Genomic DNA, 18,577 nt, shown 5'->3' with positions numbered 1-18,577 from the left:
CCTCTGCTTTCTCCTGCTGGGATGCCATGCACGCCCCACTCAAGGCACTATTCTTTGTAAAGGTTTTTCCTCTGAGCAGGGCCTCTCAGCACTCACAGTTTGCACATCTGCTTTCCACTTTTTCTATTCTTCCCAAGACACAGACAGAGCAGGGACATTCCCTGGTGACATCTACAGTGAGTGACAACCCAGGATTGGCACCGTGTGGGGGCTGAGGAACTCTTCAGTGACTCATTAACTCATGCGAGTCTTATTTGTTTCGTCAAACTCCTATGACATGTGCTGGTCAGCTAGACTGTGAGTGTGAATGAGTGGTTCTGAAGGATAGTGCTTTCTAGTAGATAAAGGAATTTCCCAGATCATCTGCCCTTCATGATCGTGCCCAGCTCCATTTCATGGATGAGAAAATACAAGAGCACTCATCCATCCGTCTGTCCGTCCATCCGTCCGTCCATCCATCCATCCATCATATGCCCTGTGCTCAGAGAACTACAAGTCTCCCACCTGGGTAGCCTGGACTGGAACTCGGGCCCTGATTCTTTTGTCAGGCTCTCGGTCTCAGTGTGCTTGTTTCAGGAGGCAGGTGGGGCAGGGTGGGGTGGACCATGCCCTTGCAGAAAGGTGGATAGGTCAAGGCTTTTTAGTCCTGTGCAGGCCTAGGTAGTAGTAGGAGGTAGGGGGGTGGGGTGGCTGCTCAGTGTCTGTCCCTGCTGGGTCCAGCCAACCATGGGTGTGGCTGGCATTTCCTCTGGCAATAGTGTGTATTGGGGAGCAGGTGTATGCTGGCACCTGGTGTGGCTAGGATATTGCAAGCACCTCTTGAGAGATGAGTAATACATGGCCACCTGGACACGCTGAGGCTTATGGAGTCCAGGATGGTCATTTGAGCTCTGTTACAGTTTCTAGAGATGGCTGAATCTGGAGGGTGACTATAGATGGATGGCCTTCAGAGGGGAGGACGGATGGTGGGGATCCATTGAGGTAAAGACACACCAGCCAGACAGTGGTCAGTATTGTGGGTATCTCAAACATGTATGATGACTGAGGGGCAAGGCTTTGGGGCTCTCTGCACTGTGGGAGAGAGCCACTTTCATTTCAGGTTTAAGTGTGTACCATGAATCAAGCTGGGTCAGTGAGTTATTCCTGTACAGAGTTTCTTTGGGTCTTGTGTGTGGAAAAAAAAAAGATGTTTATGTAAATGACTATGATACAGGGCATAATAAAATCAGTGCCTAAAGGAGAGATTCAGAGGAAGAGCCCTCACTGTTGGGGGATCCTTCATTGATGATAAGATGTTTTTGAAACAGTGGCCAAAGGCAGAGGTGGGTAGGAGCCCACCATGGGACAGGTGAGCCAGATGTGGAGCCCCAGAGTTGGGGGTGGAAAGCAAGAAGCTTGGACTGTCAGTCTGTAGGGCATAGGCAGGGGCTTGCAGGAAGTAAGGCTGACAGTAGAGCATGATCTCCAGTGACAAGCTCAAGCATTTGTGATTATGTATCTAGGGAGCCAGTGGAGATGGTGAGTTGATACACATCTCTGAGCTCCACCCTGGGGCAATAATGGTGAGCACAGTAGGGTGTTCTGGGGAGACCTGGGAGCAGGGAGCCCAGGCAGAAGCCTGGCAGGTGGAGGGCAGTAACAGGGAGGGAACACGTGGTAGGGAATGTGTGCATGCCCCTGCCTTCAGTTCAGGGTGGCATGTGTGTACAGAACTTTGCAATCTGGGCATGTGTGGAGGAAGTGTAGTGTAGTGGGTAGTGGTTGGGTACAAATCCAGTTGGATTGGTGACAATAGGGATGAATTTCTGTTGGCTCAATCTAAAACTTTGGAAGGTCTTTCTAGAACTTCTGGAGGTTTGGTAGCCCAGGTGGCCGAGGAAAGGATGTGACTTGTGACCGTTTTCCCGTTTTCACTAGTACCTTGACATGGAGAAAAGTGCATGGAGGTTTGGGGGCGAGGAGCTGGGTGCTTGCAGATGGAGGCTCCTTGACTTGAACCAGCCTGAGGAAGGAGGAGAGAAAGAACCAGGTGATGGCTCCTGCTTATGCCTTGTTTCTTAGAGGACCCTGGAGGTTCTGAGAACACAAAGGGACTTGTGTACTGTGATATTTGTGAGTCATCAGACATCCTGTAGGGAGGCCTACTTTCTGGCACTGTCAGTCTGTCAGTGGAACACACATGACTCCCTCTGATGGGTTCTGAGCAGGGTGGACATCTGGATACCTTTCCACCTTCTTAACTATAGGGCATCGCCAAGTGCTTCTCCTGCTCTGTCTCCCCCCAGATGACTCCAGCACCAGTCCCGTAGCCTCTAGACACAGTGGAGGGAAACAGGGAAGAGGGACAGGAGACCATAGCCCCTGGAGTCAGGAAAGGGTTCCAGCTGTAAGGCCAGCTTGCTGGCGGGCTGGGTGCCGGGTCAGAGAGCACTGTCCCAGCTGGTAAGCCTGTGTTCTCCACGGAGTGGTTTAGGAATATTGGATTGCTGGGTCAGTAAATTTCTGCTGGTGCATGGCAATAAACCTCAGGCTTCATCACACTTGCCTGTGTCGGGCAGTCTGCCTTATCTCATCCTCCCAAAGCCACCTGCCCTCCTTGATAAGTACTAATAACAAATGCTTTCTTTCTTTTTCCTCTGCTTCCTGGGACTGAATGGCCCAGTGTGGCCATGCCTGGGGCTGCAGGTCCATCTGCCTGTCCAGTACAATGCCCTATGTATCAGGCTTTTCTACAGGATCTAATAGGGAGGTGATTGGCTTAGGAATGAAAGATGGACCTGGCCGGGGCCTCTCCTGGAAGAATGTCTTAGGGGCTGAGTGCTTGTGGGACAAAGAGGATGCTTGCTCTCAGCAGGACACAAACTAGGAGGGGTAGGTCAAAGACCAGGAAACATGGTAGTGCATTAACTCTGAAGGCTGTCTGGAGTGGCCAGGACACATGACCATGGCCATGCTGTTGCCCCCTGGACTGTGGGTATGAGCAAGAAGGAAATGAGGCTTCAGGGAAGGGAGCCTCAAGGAGGAGAGGAAGAGTGTGGTTGGTTGGGACTGTAGCCCAGGAGAAGTGTGGGATAGAGCTGATGACAGAAGGAGAGGGGGACGCAGATTCTTGCTGCCCCCTGGCCTCCTGGGCTCCAGTCTCACCCTCCTTTCAGCTCCATTCTTCTTCCTCTTAGTCTCAGCCAGCATGTGGTGAGTGCCTCACCTCTGCTCCATGCCCACTTTGCCCAGCACTTCCCTTCCTAGGATGCTCTTCTGCCTGTCTATCCCCTGCCTCCTTCCAGAGTGTGAGGCATGCACCTGGCATCGGAGCTCAGAGACCTGTAGAGAACCTACCAATCCAGCTTCCATCATTTGTAGTTGAGGAACTGGGGGTCACACAGATAACCAGCACCCTGAGGCTTTCAGCACTGAGCAGTGCAAGGCTCCCCCAAGCCCTTCCCCTTACAGGCCCTCCTTTGCACGTTGTGAATTGGTTTCATCAGTTTATTTCTAGGCTGGCCTGTGGGTCAGCCATAGTCCTGGGTGCTGGGTGTGCAGCAATGAGAAAGATCAGTCTCCAGTGCTCTGGCCCTGTGATCTAATGGGAGAGAATCAGCCAGGAAATTGTCACTTAGGGAAACACACACTTTCAAACTGTGATGAATACTATGGGAGAAACAGGCCAATTGTGCTCTGAGAATATAATGGTGGGAAGGGAGCTTAGCATGGCAGATAGGGGACCCAGAAAGCTAGAAAAAAGACCCTTGTGGAGGATTCCAGAAGAGAGGATTGTGAAGGACAACCAGGCAGAGGGAACAGCATGGGCGGAAGCTCAGAGGAGAGCAGAACAGAGCTTAGTGTTTGCTGGAGCCTGAGGAGAGGCAGGGAGGGTCCATTGGACTGGACCTTTAAGGTTTTTTAAAAATTTTGAAACAAGGTCTCATGCATCCCAGACAGCCTCAAACTCCATACATAGCTAAGGCTGACCTTGAACTCCTATCCTTTGTCTCCATCTCCCAAGTGCTGGGATTACAAGTGTGTATCACTGTGCCCAGCTCTTAAAGGTTGTTTTAAGAGTTTGGATTATCCTAGAAAAGGAGAATCACAAACACATTCAGTTTGTTTGTCTGCACACATGAGCACATGATTAGAATGTAAGTAGATGAGATACCACTGCAGGGATTAAAGCAGAGAGGTTTTGATAAGATGGTGTGTCTGGAGTGGGGGTGTGAAGAAGGACCCTGGTGAGCAATGAGGTAGGCATGGACTGGGCATTGTCTGTGGCATCATAGGAGGGGGAGAGAGACACCGTGGTAGGACAGAATTGGTAGGGAGCAGGTGGTGTATGGAGTTTGGATGAGGATGGGGTTTCTGGATTAGACAATGTGATAGACATCCAGGCTATTTATCAAGAAGGGAAGGGTTGGGCAAGTCATTCTCTGTGTGGAATGTGAAATCCAAGATGCCTGTGACAGCCACATGGGGAGGATGGGCAGGAGGAGTCTTGTGTTTGGGACTCAGAAGACAGGTGAGGGCCAAGTGGGCACCCAGGTGTCACCAGCTGTCAGGGGAGAAACTGATGTTCTCAAGCTTAGAAACAGGGTCACAGGACATTGCATGCTCGTAGTGGGGTGTCTGCTTTTTCTCTGTTCAACCCCACCCTAACTAGACTGGCATGGGGACTCTGTTTACTATGATAGTTACTATTGGTCATGATCATGGTGCCCCACTGTGCCAGGCATTTTTCTGTGGCCCAGACTCTGTGCTGTATGTGTTACAGTTATATTCATTACCTCAGATCTAGGATTTTACCCGAAGCTTAGAAAGGGTGCATTGTCATCTCATTTTATAGATGAGGATTGAGACACAGGGTGGCTGAGTGCTTATTCTAGGTTATCCAGATCAATCAAGGCCCAAAGCCCGTGTGGCTCCAGATGACTGTTTCACTAGACATGTTCCCTGGCCTTGGGATAGAACAGGTGGATGGAAACTACCAAGCTTACTCCATTCTAGTTCACATACCCTGTCCCAGATGACTCAGTTCCTAAAGATGTTTGGTGTGAGCTAGTTTCAGGGGTTGGCTTTGTGACAGTCCCTGCAACAGTGTGACTCTGCATGGTCAGAAGCCGTATTTCAGTACTCCTGTCTAGCTCAGGAGTGGGCTGGTTCATAGCTGTGGTCCTATTTCCAGGAGTGAAGCTGACTGACCTGTCCAGAGGTACCAGTGCATGCTTCCCTGTCATGGGGTGCTTATGTACAGCCAAGGGTCTCTGAATCATGATTCCCCAGCAGCCAGGTTTCTGGCACATCTCAACCCCAGCCCAAAGTGGTTTTGCTCTTGAGTTCTGAAGTCTGGCACGACACATTATGGCATTCACATGCGTTCCTGGGACCAAGCTGCAGGCAGAGATGTTTGTGTTTGCCCTGACCTTGGAGTCCCTCTGCAAGGCTCTGTAATCCAGCACAAGCAAGGGGCCGGGGGCAGCCTTGTCCTGGCTCTCTTGATTGTCCTGCCCGCTTGTTTCTGGACTCATCTTCCAGAATGGCTCTGTGGATGCGGAGGTTAAACTTGTTGCCTGCTTATCCATCCATTCCAGGACATGCCATGTATTAGGATGAGCATAATATGATTGTTATGAGCACATCAGTTAACATCATGACATTTATACCATTACTTTCTGGGTGTTTCCTGGGCTGCCTCATCGGAGTCTGATGTCCTCAGGTGGCCTCCCTTCCAGGAACAATTCCATAGATTTTGGCTTGGGTCCCATCCTTTGGTGAGTGAACTTGGAATTCAACTGTCCAGCTTGGGAATGGTAGCCATCTTTTTTTCTAAGTAGCTACTATGTGGTAGTCACTGTGATAGGCACTGGAGGGGTGTGTGTGTGTGTGTGTGTGTGTGTGTGTGTGTGTGTGTGTGTGTGTGTGTGTGTAATGAACAGGATGCAAGTGCTGTTGTCTTTTAGAAGCTCAGAGACCAGAGCAGAGGCAGTGAGCCATTGCAGTGTGAACAAAGCGCTGAGAGGGAGCGTGGAGCCATTCTCTGGAAGAGGCGGCCTGCCCTGATTTGTAATGTTCTAAGCAATTAATTCATCCCTTCTTAGAACTATGAGCCCTCCCACTGACACAAACCTTATTTGTTTTCTTCATTAGTCTTAGGGAGCTTACACACAAAAATGCAGATAAAAAAAGTATCTTTAAACTTCTCTCTCTCTCTCTCTCTCTCTCTCTCTCTCTCTCTCTCTCTCCCTCTCTCCCTCTCTCCCTCTCTCCCTCTCCCTCTCCCTCTCTCTCTCCCTCTCCCTCCCCCTCTTTCTCTCTCCCTCCATCCACTCTCCCTCCCTTCATGCTGTGTAGCCCAGGCTAGCCTGGAATTCGAAGTCCTGACCTAGCCTCCCAAGAGCTGGGATAACTAGAGCAGTGTGTGCCCAGCTTCATTTAGCTCCTCACTTTCCAGCCTCTTCATAGTCTTTGTTATCCTCCATTCTGAATCCATATTTCAAGCTGTTTTGTGTCCTTAGCAAATAGGAGAGTGGCCCCTGTCACTGTTTCCTGCCTAGTGAATCTTCATGCAGACATCTGGGAGGTGGGCCTCCCTCTAGGGACCACTCACTCATTCCTGAGGAGTTTGCTCAGCAATTAAAGGATTCCTTTTACAGCCAAAGAAGATCTCAAATTTGGAGGTTAGAACCTGGGATGAACAGCTTCCTTCTACAGTGGCTGCCCAGCCTGCTCATTCCTATTCACAGCAAGCAGTACCTTGGTCTACACTAAACTCGGGTTTTATGGTTAAGGGCTAGGGGTGTGAGATGCTGCAATACAGTCACATACAAGAGTAGCCAGCTTGGGCCAGAAGGTGTCTGGGCTGGTGGGGAAGACACCAGTGATTGAGCCCTGCCTCACCTAAAGCCTGGGAGGTTCTGGAGAGACACAAAGCACTTGGCATTTACTGGGGAGCCGAAAAGCCCTTGTCTCCTGGCTGCCACTCAGAACAGATGTGGAACGCTCGTTTCTCACATTTACTTTTCTTGCTCTTCCTGGAGAATTCTGTACTTGCTCTTTCTCTTTTACTCCCCCCCTTTTTTTTTCATTAAAAAAAGGCGCGGGGGAGAAGTAAAGCAGGTCTGCATTGTTTGCATGCAGAGGCCCCTCAAAGACTCTCCTGGACCTGATAGGGTGTGGAGAATTGAGAAGGGACGGGGGAGTAACATCTCACACTACCTGGTTGCTCCTTCTGCATCCCCAATCTCAGGACCTGCATCAGCCTCATCTGCTAGCCCTTCGCTGTCTCTCTCTTCCCCTGCTGCCAGGCTCAGCTTCCTGGGCCCCATGGTGGCCATGGGCCTGGACGACTGGAAAGTTGCAGACTATCGCTCCAGCTTTCACATGCCCTACATGTAGCTTGCAAAGTAGTTCCTGTTCACACCCTGGCCTGTCCCCTCACTGCTTCCTGAGTGGACCACACTCAAGCCCTTTTCCCCCACCCACTTTAAAGAGGCCTGGTTTAAGTCAGGGCCACAGGATAGCTCCCCAATTAGCCTGCCATGTGGATTCTGCATCGTTCTGTTGGAATGTGCTGGGTACCAGTGGAGTCAGGGTAGAAGGGTGTTTTCCACAGCTGGATGGTGAGCTCCTGGATTGTCCCATTCATCCTGATTATTCATCCTGGTACCTATGCTCAGGGATCTGCCCACAGTGACCCATTGGTCTCTAGTGGATGGTTTCCTCAAGGGGGCAGAGGGCAGGGGATGGGTGTGTTCTGGCTCCATCTGCCTTTGTCTTAAGATAGGGTACATTCTCTGTCCTCCTCACTGCATTCTTCTGTCCTTCCCTCTCTCCATTCTTTGTGACAGCCCTCAGGTCTTTGCTGATTACCTGTCCAGTCCAGAGCATCACCTCAGCCACCTTCTTCCCTGTCCCTCCTAATTCAGCATCCTTTTACCTAGAGACCCCCAGCCATCAGGACATGCCATCTCAGGCTCCCTGTTGTGCTCTAAGATGCTGCCAGACTGGAAGACTGCCAAGGGCAGCAGGTGTTTAAAATCCAAGAGAGGATGACACACGGGCTTGGGAGCATACCCAAGCCCACCGTTTCCTTTCCTGTAAAGTGGACCGGTCACCGCACCTATGTGGTAGGGTCAGCCTGGTGACTGTAAGGGCTGTTGAATTGCATTTGCTCTTCTTAATCTGATAGTGACTCAGCTGGGTGTTGTAGTGAGACTTCATTGTAGCTTTGACAAGTGTGACCAGGGGGAGCAGGGATGTGGCACTGGAAAGCCTTCTTCTCTTGTCTGCCTGCTGTCACCTGGCTTTCTGGTCCCAGGTCCCGGAGGTATACGTTCATTTCTAATCACACAGTGATGGGACAGCCCAGGGACCAGGGGGGATTGGTGTGACTGGTGCAGATGTGGGCTGGGGAGAAGAGAGGGGAGAAGATAACAAGGTGGCGGCTTAGCATGGGGGGAGCCTTGATGATCCCTCATCCCCCCCCAGATATAACAATCCCTCTTGTGTTCAGAGCCCACTCACCCTGACTGGCCTCACCCTCGTTGGCTCACTCCACACATAACACATCTGGGTGTTCCTGAACTCCACAGCAGGAATGGCAGCCAAGCTGGCGCGAGCTGCCAGGGAAGAGCAGGTCCCCTAACTCTAGTCCAGCTGGTCGATGCCCCCATCAGAAGTAATGTCATAAGAAAGAAGAGGTAACCCTGCAGCCTCAGGCAGTCGAGTGAGGCTGCAGAGGACAGAAAGCCTTAGCCATTCTGGCCAGGTTGCTTGGCGCTCCCAGAGGAGCCGCCTAGGCATCTGACCCCTTTCTGCAGACAGCATCCCAGGACCGATGTGTCCAACAGGAGAGATGCTCGCTGCTGGTGACTGTTCACACAGAGCTTTGCTGCTGGGCTCCCCCTGGGTTCAGAAGGTACCCAGGAGTGAAATAGTGCAGTTTCTGTAAAGGAGCCACACTCCAGATCTCAGTTATCACCTCTAGGGTGGGGGTAAGTGAACATGGAGTCCTCCTAGGTAGAATTACTGTCCCCTCACTGCACAGCCATGGCCAGCTGTGTCCAGCTGTGCCTCCACGGTAATGAATAACTTCCTGTCCTAACTAGATTTTGTGCTGCCCAGAGGGCAGCCTATGTTTCTTAAAGGGCTCCCTCTTGGGGCTCAGAATAGAGGGTTGAGGGTTTCAGGGTAGACCCCTACCCCTTGGAAGGTCATGGATTCGTCCATCTAGCCATCCCTATGGAGTGCCTTCCAGAAGCTGAGCTCCTTGTTGGGTGCTGTGGTTACAGAGCCTAGTAAAATTTAGCTCCCGCACTAGGGATTCAGCCACACAAAGGAAAGACTTGGTCTCTGTCCCCCTCCCCCCACCCCTCGCTCCCCACCTCCAGTCTTTTATTTCTCGTTATTTGCAAACTGTGGTGGCCCCAGGTCAGCAATGCAGACTTCTGCACAAGCCCAGGGGAGGCTGTCTTTATTGCAATGCTTTACAAGAGGACCCAGGGCTGTTTCGGATGTTCCCCTGGCAGGCACATTTCTCTTTCTTTTCTGGGACCTCGGGCTCCAAGAGAACCCAGTTGTGACCAAGACCACTGCTACCTTGCTCTACTGCTGGCATCAGTGTCCCACTCGAACCACCTGCCCCTTGCAGCCCTCGGCGTCCCACTCAGGAACGCAGAGGCGGGGGGCTCGCGCAGCTGCAGGAGTCTCTGGGAGCCGCGCTTGCGTGTGCGCGGGGAGGGGGCGGGGAGGACGGCGCGCCCCGCGGAGGCCTGGGGGCGCTTTCCTACACCTTGCGTCTCTGCTGCGGTCCCTCTATCTGTGCGCAGTAGCCATTCTCACGTGTGTAAAAGCGTGGTGTGTCTGTGTGTGTGTGTGTGTGTGTGTGTGTGTGTGTGTGTGTGTGTGTGTGTGTAAAGGTACAGCTTGAGACCATGAGACCATGTTGTGCCCCAGGCTGGACAGGCCCGATGTTCTTAGGGGGCGGCAGCCAGCCTGGTAGTGACCGCGTTTCTTTCCCTTCCAGCCTTTCTCCCCAGACCTATCCTCTGGCTTTCTTGGATCCTTGGTACCTCTAGCTGTCCCCTTCTTCTCGCCATCCTTGCTAGGGCAAAAGAAACCAGTGCTTTCCCATGGAGGTGCTGCTTCATTCCCAATCACTGAGCCCTTGACATTTAGAAGGGCTCTGGGCACACCGGTTTAGGCACACAGCAGACCGCTAATCCTATTAAAGATATTGTGTCATGGGGAGGGGGGTAGCCAGGCAGGCCTTGAGCCCATTGGTCGGATGCAAAGCAGGGGGCGGGGCCCAGAGCCAGGGGGAAGGGGCTCTAGGCGATTTCAGAGTCGAGAGTCAGGGCTGGGATTTCACCGGGCAAGCCCAGCGGTTGCAGCTGCGGCGGATCCCGAGGCTCTGCCCGTGGTGCACCCGGGCAGCCTAGGGCCGTCAGCGGCTCCGCAAAGTCGCGGAGCAAGGGAGGCCGAGAGCCCGCAAAGTGGTGGGGCTCCGGGCTGGGTCTGGGCTAGAAGAGGCGTGCCTGCGGAGCCTGGATCCCGGCGCCCTTCGGCCTCGAGTGCAGCGACCGGTTGACGGTGCAGCCGCCTGGGGAAGAGCAATCAAATTGCAGCCTCCCCAAAGAAGCTTAGTTACGCAGGCGAACCGGCGGCTCCCTGAAGCGTGCTTAGAGCCGTGTCGCAGAGCCCTCCCGGGCCAGCGGGCTAAGGCTGGGATCCCGGTGCCGTCCCAGAGGCAGTGGACCCCTGGCAGCGGGTTGCTCCGCTAGTGCTCTCCGGTGCAGAGAAGGGGCGTGCAAAGCTCCAACGGTCGGCCCGCTCAGAACCCGTGCCCGACCCGGGTGCCCCCTCAGTCCCACTCTGGGAGCAATGCCCCCCGCCCCTCGTGCCCCCCGGGAACGACGTGAGCATGGAGAAGTCGAGTAGTGAGGATTCTTCGATCCACCGGAGTCCATCTTTGGACAGCAAGGACTCGGACTTTGCCAAGCCGTCCACCTCTGGCCGCCCGTTCGGCCGTGGCTTCACGGCTGGCGCCTTCTACGGCACCGCGGGTTCTCGGGGTCAGAGCCACACGGAGGCCGGCGTTAAGACTGACAAGTACAATGCACCCAAAGGCAGCAAGTACGTGGTGTTTTACCTGGACCTGTCCTTTGTGTTCCTCCTAGAATTTAAGAAGTGCAACATGGCCAGGGGCTGCCTCTGCTGCTTGAAGTACATGATGTTCCTCTTCAATTTGATATTCTGGGTAAGTCCTTAAGATTGAGTCTTCAGTCGCTTCCTCTCCTTGCTTTTCACACCGTGAATACCCTCTTCTTCCTCCTTGCTGCATCGTTCCCTTCTCTACTCAAAGGTAAGTGCTTTAAAAAAAATCGCATCCCTCCTTTAGCGTCTTTCTCTTCGTTTTCCCCCTTCTCATCTATGGCTGAATGGAGGCTCCAACTTGTCGGTCTTCCGGGAGAGACATGGTCTGCTCCCAGGAAGCCGGCAAAGTTTGCCACTGCCTCCGTCCCCGCCGTAGAAAAGCCACGCTGAAGTACCTGCATCAGGGAACCCGCATCAGTGGGTGTGGGTCAGACTTTGAGCAGCTGTGCCGCTGCGCTGGTGGGAAACACAGGGAGGATGGTTTCCGAGTTTCTTCTGTTGCTCCTGAATGCAGGAGAACAGTCTGCAGCATTGTGGGAGTGGGATGGAGGGTGTGGAGGTCACAGCCTCCAGCACATTTCAGTGGCTCCCAGGAAAAGGAAGAGGCAACGATAGGGGATGGGGGACTGGCTATTGCTTTTGAGGGATTGCCATGGACTGGGCAGCCAGCAGTCTGGCCACACTTTCCCAGGCTCCAGGAGGCCCCAAGACGAGAAGGGACAAAGGGAGACAGGCAGTGGTGACCCCGTCCTTGATGAGAGATAATTATTTTTTCTAGAGAAAGTATCTATGGATGCGCTGGCTTAGAAATGCCCCCCGTCTGACCAAGCATGCACAAGAAGTACTGCTAACAAACTGGATGAAAACTTCTTCAATTCATGTTGGATTCTTTCGTCCTTAATACTGCCTCTGTCTTTCTTCACCAGAGCTCAGACTGCTCAGCACAGATGTTTGGCTCATCCTCAGGCTCTGTCCTGGCCACTGGCTGGAGGCTGTCAGCTGCCATGCATGGTCCAGGAGGAGCCTAGGGGCAGGAGAAAGACATCCCCAGGGAGGTTGGGTAGCAGTGTGCGGCTTCTGTGGAGTGACCGACCCACTTTAAGAAAAAGTTTTGTGTGTGTGTGTGTGTGTGGGGGGTGCACAACTTTTCTGGAGAAGTGGAAGCTCTAGGCTGTGAAGGGAGAATCGTGAGTCTTGTCTGGTTTCCATTCTTCGATAGATTCTTGGGTGACCTTGAGTGACTCACTGTGCCCCTTCAGGTTGGGGCTTCTTCTCCAGTCCAGGCTGTTAGGATGGTCTTCACGGTCCTTTCACGCTCCTTACTGCCTTAGCTATGTCATATCCCGGGGTGTCACCTAGCTGATCCCCTCAGTGCATCTGTTTCTTTTCCTGAGAGCTTGGTCCGAGATGAGGTGGGTTCTTCTAGATACTTCCATAGTCTGGGAGTGGGGTGGGGAGGACTTTGGTGATCAGTGTTACCTGTCACGTGGTTGGGGTTTCAGGAACGCTGGGGCAGATTGTCTCATTCTCTTTCTGGTGATGAGAACCATTGGAATGTGAAGAATGACTCTTGTCGCTGGCTTGTGGGCCGGTGCCTTCTGCTCTTTCTCCTCTTTGCCAGGATCTGTGTCAGCCAAGTACTTGTGTTTCCTTGGTGTCCTGGTCCACATGAATGCTGAAGGTCCACCTTCTCTTTGCTCTCTCATAGTTTCAGGATACCCTTTTGGTTTGCCCCACTGCACATGTATTAATGATATGAAGACTCTGTGGGCGTGGATGCTTAGTGCCTTTTGACCGTGGGTGACTCCCACTCAGTAGCCCGGGCTCCTGGCCACCTTCACCTCGCCGCCTGCTGGCCGCAGTTGGTATAACAGCTTGTGATGCCTTCAGAATGATTCTAGCCTGGTTTGAGGGTGTGGGTGGGGGCTGTTTGCAGCCTAGGGTCTGTGTCACAAACATATCAGGGACCCGTAATATGTTTGTAAGCAACCAAATGGAGTGAATCTCAGGAGTGGCTCTCAGCATGGTGTTAACGTGGTTACAAGTCCCAAGTCATGGGGAAGAGAAGTTAAGTATCAGAGCTGCCAATAATAGAGGCTCTTCCAGCACCTTAAGCTGTAGTGTGAGGAGTGATTCTATCTTTTCTACAAGTGTGGCAGCAGTTCCTCTCTAAGCCAGTTTGTTGGTGCGCCTGCCCTTTCTAGTGTAGTTAGAAGTTAGAGATCTTGCTGCCTGGTCCTAATTAGAACGCTTCCCTGGTGGAAAGAGATGCACTATCCCACTCCCTGACTTTCTAATTGCTTAGTATTTTCAGAATTCCTATGACAAACCATAAGCTAGAGCGAGTGGAGTTTCAAAGACACTTTTTTCTTTTTTTTAATGCCACTACCATGAGAGATGCTGAAATAGACTATAGATTTTAGGAAAGACGGGGGATTTAGCGGAAGAGGAGTGGACAGTTACCTGTGTTCTTGCCAGTGGTTTCTGGGAATCGGAGGGATCTGGGGATGGTAGGTCACCATGCTGCACTCAGGTGAGGACTTCTTCACCCAGGCAGGTGCTCCTCAGCCCAGTGTAGGGGTGGAGTGGAGGAGGGTGTTACATGAGAGGATGCGGCATGGCGGGGCGGCTGTGGCAAGGTTCCCGGAAGGTCTCTGCTGCTGCTCTCACGCACACTGAGTGGGGGACACAGGAGAACAGTGGAGCGAGGGAGAGTCAACTCAGCCCACTGAGGCCAGGAGGCAGAGTGACTTAGCCATTGCTTGTTTTAGTGGCTCAAAAGCCCCAGAGAGCCCCCCACCCCAGGACTGGAGTTGAACTTGAGACCCACAGTCAGTAGAACTCTTCTCATGGATCGAGATCCTATCCGGCAGTCCCCAGACACAGTGCCACACCCCCTATATGATGGAGCCTCTGGAGGAGTCCCGGTTCAGTGCAGTTCTCGTGGACTTGAACTGCGCCCCCCCCCCCTCGGCTGACCTCACCACTGGGTGGAGCTTTGAGGGCAGTGGTATTGGTGGGGGGTCCTGTGATGTCACTGGGCGTAGGACGGAGGCGGGGCTGTGCTGCTCATGCTACTTACTAAGAAAAGGGCAGGTGCCTCCAGGGCTGCTGGGTGCCTGCCTGCTGGTGGGGGTCCAGGTCTGTTCCTGGTATGCTGGCTTCAGCCAGACAGTCCTAGCCTGGTAGGCGGCCCAGTGCACCATGGGAGCCTGGGGCACCAGGAGGGACCTGACATAGATGGAGAGAATAAAGGAGGGGAATATGCAGCCATCGCCTCCTCTTGGCCCCTTCCACACACACCCCCATCCTGATTCTTAGAGCCACAGAGAATTCTGGCTTCTTGATGGACAGAAATAGGAAGGCTGTAGCCTACAAAATTTCTCTCAGCCCATGCACCTCTGGGTCCAGTCAGGGGTGCCTGGGAGAATATTCCAGAGAGGGTGGGGGGAAGGGGAGGGGAGAGGAGAACAAATACCAGAGTAGGCAAGAGGGATCTCTGCATGCTGTGGCTAGCATATCCAGATCCCAGCCCAGTTCCTCCTAACCCGAATCCAGTCGCTGTCTGAGATGGAGGGACTGGGGCAGATGGGCACCCTAATTGCCACTCAGGATAAGTCACTTTTCATACTTGCCAGCAAAGGTGTCCTATCACTTTAAATCATGGCTGGCAGAGCAGTGACACCCTGGCCCCTTTGGAAGCCTGTTCCTTGTGGATTGCTTCTTTTATGAAGGCCAATTAGTAGCAGAGGAGCCGGTCTGGAGCGCGCCAGCTAGAGCAAGGGAAGGTAGACACGGAGCTGTCACAGGCCAGTGCCAGGTGGGGTTCCTGATTAATTGCCCTGAGGTCGGGCCCTTCTTGCTTGCTGTCTTTGGGAGCTGTTGTCCAGGGCAGCCCTCTCTACTGCCTTAGCTGCGTACATTCCATACCAGCATGGCCTCCGTGGGCTCTAGACTAAGGTCTGTGCACAGTGAATGTAAGGAGAGCTATAGTGCTGGAGAGAATCTCTAGGGTACCTTCTGCTTTGAGGGATCTTAGGAAGAAGTTCAGGTTGGGACTTGGCCTCACCTGGTCTCTCTCTGCAGGAGAGTCAGGTGATGCAGGCAGACTAGGGAGAGACATCTAGGGATTTCCCATAGTGCTTGGGAGTGAGGGATGATTCCCCAGGAGGCTGCTACAAGCAGATCTTTCGGAGGTGGGGTGGGGCTAGGTCTGTCTGCTGGGGTCGAGAAGCAAGGTGAAGGGTCTGGTGGATACCCCTAGACACCCTTGGAACGTGGCCGTGAGAGAATGCCAGCTCTGTGTTCATTTCCAAAGCATTAAAAATTAAACTTCCTGGTCTTAATATCTATTTTTAAACCATGTCAGAGCCAGCAATTGCTGTCAGTCAAGAGGGACTGGGGAGGAGGAGGGAAGAGATAGAAAAAGTCCCCGATGAGGTGGGAAGAACTGCTGGGACCTGCAGGCTGACCCAGCACAGCCAGGCCGGCCCTATCCTGGGTAACACTCGGGCTGCTTCTACCTCGTGTGCTTGGCTGCCCTTGGCTGAACTTGGCAGCAGGCTCTCTACGGCTTAGGAGGGTATTGGGTCCCAGTTGAGTCCATTCACTCACCCCATAACTATTTGCTGAATGCCCGCTCCATGCACAGGAGCCTCCAGTTGGTAAGGACAGGGCAGATCAGTTTTCGCAGGCCAGGAAGTCATGGAATCAAGAGGTCATTTGTCCTGTCCCGCATACAGCACTTGAACCCAGCGCTGCCAAGGGTAGCGTCTGTGTAGGTGAGGGCCGCCTGCTTCCCCAACATTTTAGGGTGGGCAACTGCAGCCTTGGAACCAGCATCCTGGCTTGACTTGGCCTTTCTCCTCCCTGCCCCCACACGGCTGTACTCTAATTCCCCTTCTCTGAAATGTCTCTCGTATCAGAAAGAAAGAGAATTTAAAAAGAGCTTTAGGCATTCCTCCTCCCGACTTAGTTTGTAAAATACCACCAGTGAACCGTGGGTTTTTCAGTTTTCTTCTATTGAAAGGACAGATAGATGCCCTGTGGCCTGTGGACACGGTGTGCACGCATTTATTGAGTACTTGTAAGCCATGCCGTTGAGCTGCTCAGAGTTCCATGGAGTCAGACACACGTGTGAAGACAGTAGGCACTCAATAGAGCTATTTAGTAGAGCAATATGGCTTAGTGGAGACCAGCTACAAAGATACCAAAGCTGAGCAAGGTGCACTTGGGTTTTGAGGGATGGATAGGAGCTTGATGATCAGGTGAGGCTGGGATCCAGGCAAAGGAGAAGGGTAGGGAGAGAGACTATGCTGATATTCTTCAGCCTGTCTCTTGGTTTTTCTGATGGTGACCACCATGGCGGCTCCTGCTGTGTCACTTGGCTACAGGCTGCTGTGGTGAGTAATCTGGCTTTAGAGCCATGCTTTGTTCCCCCCACCCCCGCCCCCTTCCCCTCTGTGATGTGCCTGCTTGTTTGGTTCCAGCGAGGAAGCTTTGAAGCCAGGCTAAACCCATCGGGCAGAGCTAAGTCTCCTGAGCCAGCTTTGCCCCTGCCCACGTTTGAAAGCTAATCTGCCTACAGACGTGGTGGGGGCTTGGCAGGGGGCACTCCTGGCAGGAGCGTTAAAAATGGCACCGTGACCCGCCCGTGAGATCGGCAGCCAGGGAAGAACAGAGGTTGAGGTCTGCCTTCCAGGTCCTGCTCTCTGTCTGGAGAGCTGTAGACTTCAGAGGAGATCCCGACGCCCGCTTCTGTGGGGTCTGCTCTCCCTTCAGCTGTCTTTGCAGCCTGTCAGGAGAGCTGGAGAGGTCCTGGGGGGGGGGGCAGTGGGTTAGGGTGGTGTGTGTGCTGCTTCAGGCTTGCTCTCCAGCACTGGGGGCTTTCACATCACGGCCCTGCAGGGGGTGCTGTTTTGGTGGCTCCAGGTGATGGATGTCTGTCCAAGGAGAAGACAGTCAGGGTTTCTGCCTTCAGGGACTTTTCATCTGCTGTAGGGATCCTTGTAAAAGTGTATTCACATTGACCAAGCAGCTTTCCACACGGACAGGTTCTATCTCCCCTCTTTCCCTGTGCTCCCATAACCTACTGAGACAGTCTCGAGGACTGAGGCTTTTGTTGGAAAGAGGGGTGTGTGTGTGTGTGTGTGTGTGTGTGTGTGTGTGTGTGTGTGTGTGTGTGTTTGACTATTCTTGAGTGTGGAGGTCAGAGATAGAAGAGTTCAGGTATCTTCCTCCATTACTCTAGCTTTATGTTTTTGAGACAGGGTCTTACTACCATTCAGCCTGAAGGGCACTGCTTTGGTTCGACTGTCTGTACAGTGAGCCCCTGGGATCCGTCTGTCTCTGTAACCCTGTCTCCGGAGTTACAGGGGCAAGCCACAACATCTGGCTTTTGACATGGGCTTTTGGCCTCTGCACTTAGGTCCTCACGTTTCTGCAGCAAGCACTCTGCACACTGAGCCATCCCCTCTTCCTTTAAACTTTAGAGGGAATTATCCCGACTAGGTATTGTCAATATTCAACATTATGAGCCTAACAATTTCCCACCAGTAACGGAGTGTTTGTTTAGCATACACAAGACCTTGGATTTAATTAATCTCCAGCACCACAACAAAACAAAACAAAACAAAACAAAAAACAAAATTAAAATCCAAGATGTTTTGTGATCCACTCGTTGGTAAGTCTGCCTCTGTTTTTTGACTTAGTGGTAGTCTATAGCATACCTGTTTCAGTGTGGCTGTTCCTCTTTTGTGAGCATTCCTGTGTTAGTCTCCTGTGGGAGTTTCCCTAGGCCACAGCAACACATGTGTGCACTGTGACGTAGTGGCCACAGCAGATTGCTGTGAAGCTGTTTCACTGGTAGGCATTTCCATGGACTACACTTGGAGAAGCAGCCCTCTAGATACCCAGTCAGGGGCTGAGCTGCTGGCCTGGCGGCGGCGGTGGCGGCACCACAGAAGTTCTTTTCCAGGGTCGGTGCATCCATTGCCGTTCCCGTTGGTGCTCCACTGAAAATGGGCAGTTCCCAGTACTGTGGGTGTAAGATGCCGCACTGCAGCGCCCTTTCCTTGCACTTCTGATACCAGTAGACATCTTCTCACGTGTTCATTAGCCGTTCTCTCCACTGGAGTGGGGGCCCAGTTGTGTATTTGGTCCGGTTTTCTATTGATTTGTTTGCTTTTTTTCTGTTACTTTCTAGTTTTATGTTTTGGGTATGACTTTGTTGTTCATTGACTGTATCCCCAACACCATTTATAGCTTCCAATTTTGAAGTTTTGACTGTTGTTACTCCCTTCCTGGAGTCTTGATAAACAGAAATACAACGTTACCAGTTTCCTTTCTTAGACTGGACTTGTTCTATTAAGAAGTATGTATTTCATGGTGTCCTTACATCCTGGTAATTGTCCAACGCTTGCCAAAACACAGGCTC

At 52.5% G+C, this 18,577-nt stretch overlaps 1 protein-coding gene across 8 annotated transcripts in view; it reads left to right on the top strand.

Moving 5' to 3' along the window:
* Tspan9 (tetraspanin 9) overlaps positions 1–18,577 on the top strand; it is a 184,368-nt gene that overhangs the window by 98,854 nt on the left and 66,937 nt on the right. For 7 of the 8 annotated variants that reach the window (XM_006987866.4, XM_076568039.1, XM_016006396.3 and 4 more), the window contains one exon: positions 11,166–11,245. In XM_006987866.4, coding sequence (XP_006987928.1) covers positions 11,183–11,245 — 63 coding nt within the window. In that variant the 5' untranslated portion in view covers positions 11,166–11,182. Of the gene's footprint in view, positions 1–10,338; positions 11,246–18,577 lie in introns of those variants that run through there. The other variant, XM_006987865.4, reaches the window with a different exon arrangement.

Source organism: Peromyscus maniculatus, chromosome 3, assembly GCF_049852395.1.
Source record: "Peromyscus maniculatus bairdii isolate BWxNUB_F1_BW_parent chromosome 3, HU_Pman_BW_mat_3.1, whole genome shotgun sequence".
In the NCBI taxonomy this organism is placed as follows: Eukaryota; Metazoa; Chordata; class Mammalia; order Rodentia; family Cricetidae; genus Peromyscus; species Peromyscus maniculatus.
Note: the sequence above shows the minus strand (reverse complement) of the source record. Positions and strands in the feature narration are given on the sequence as shown.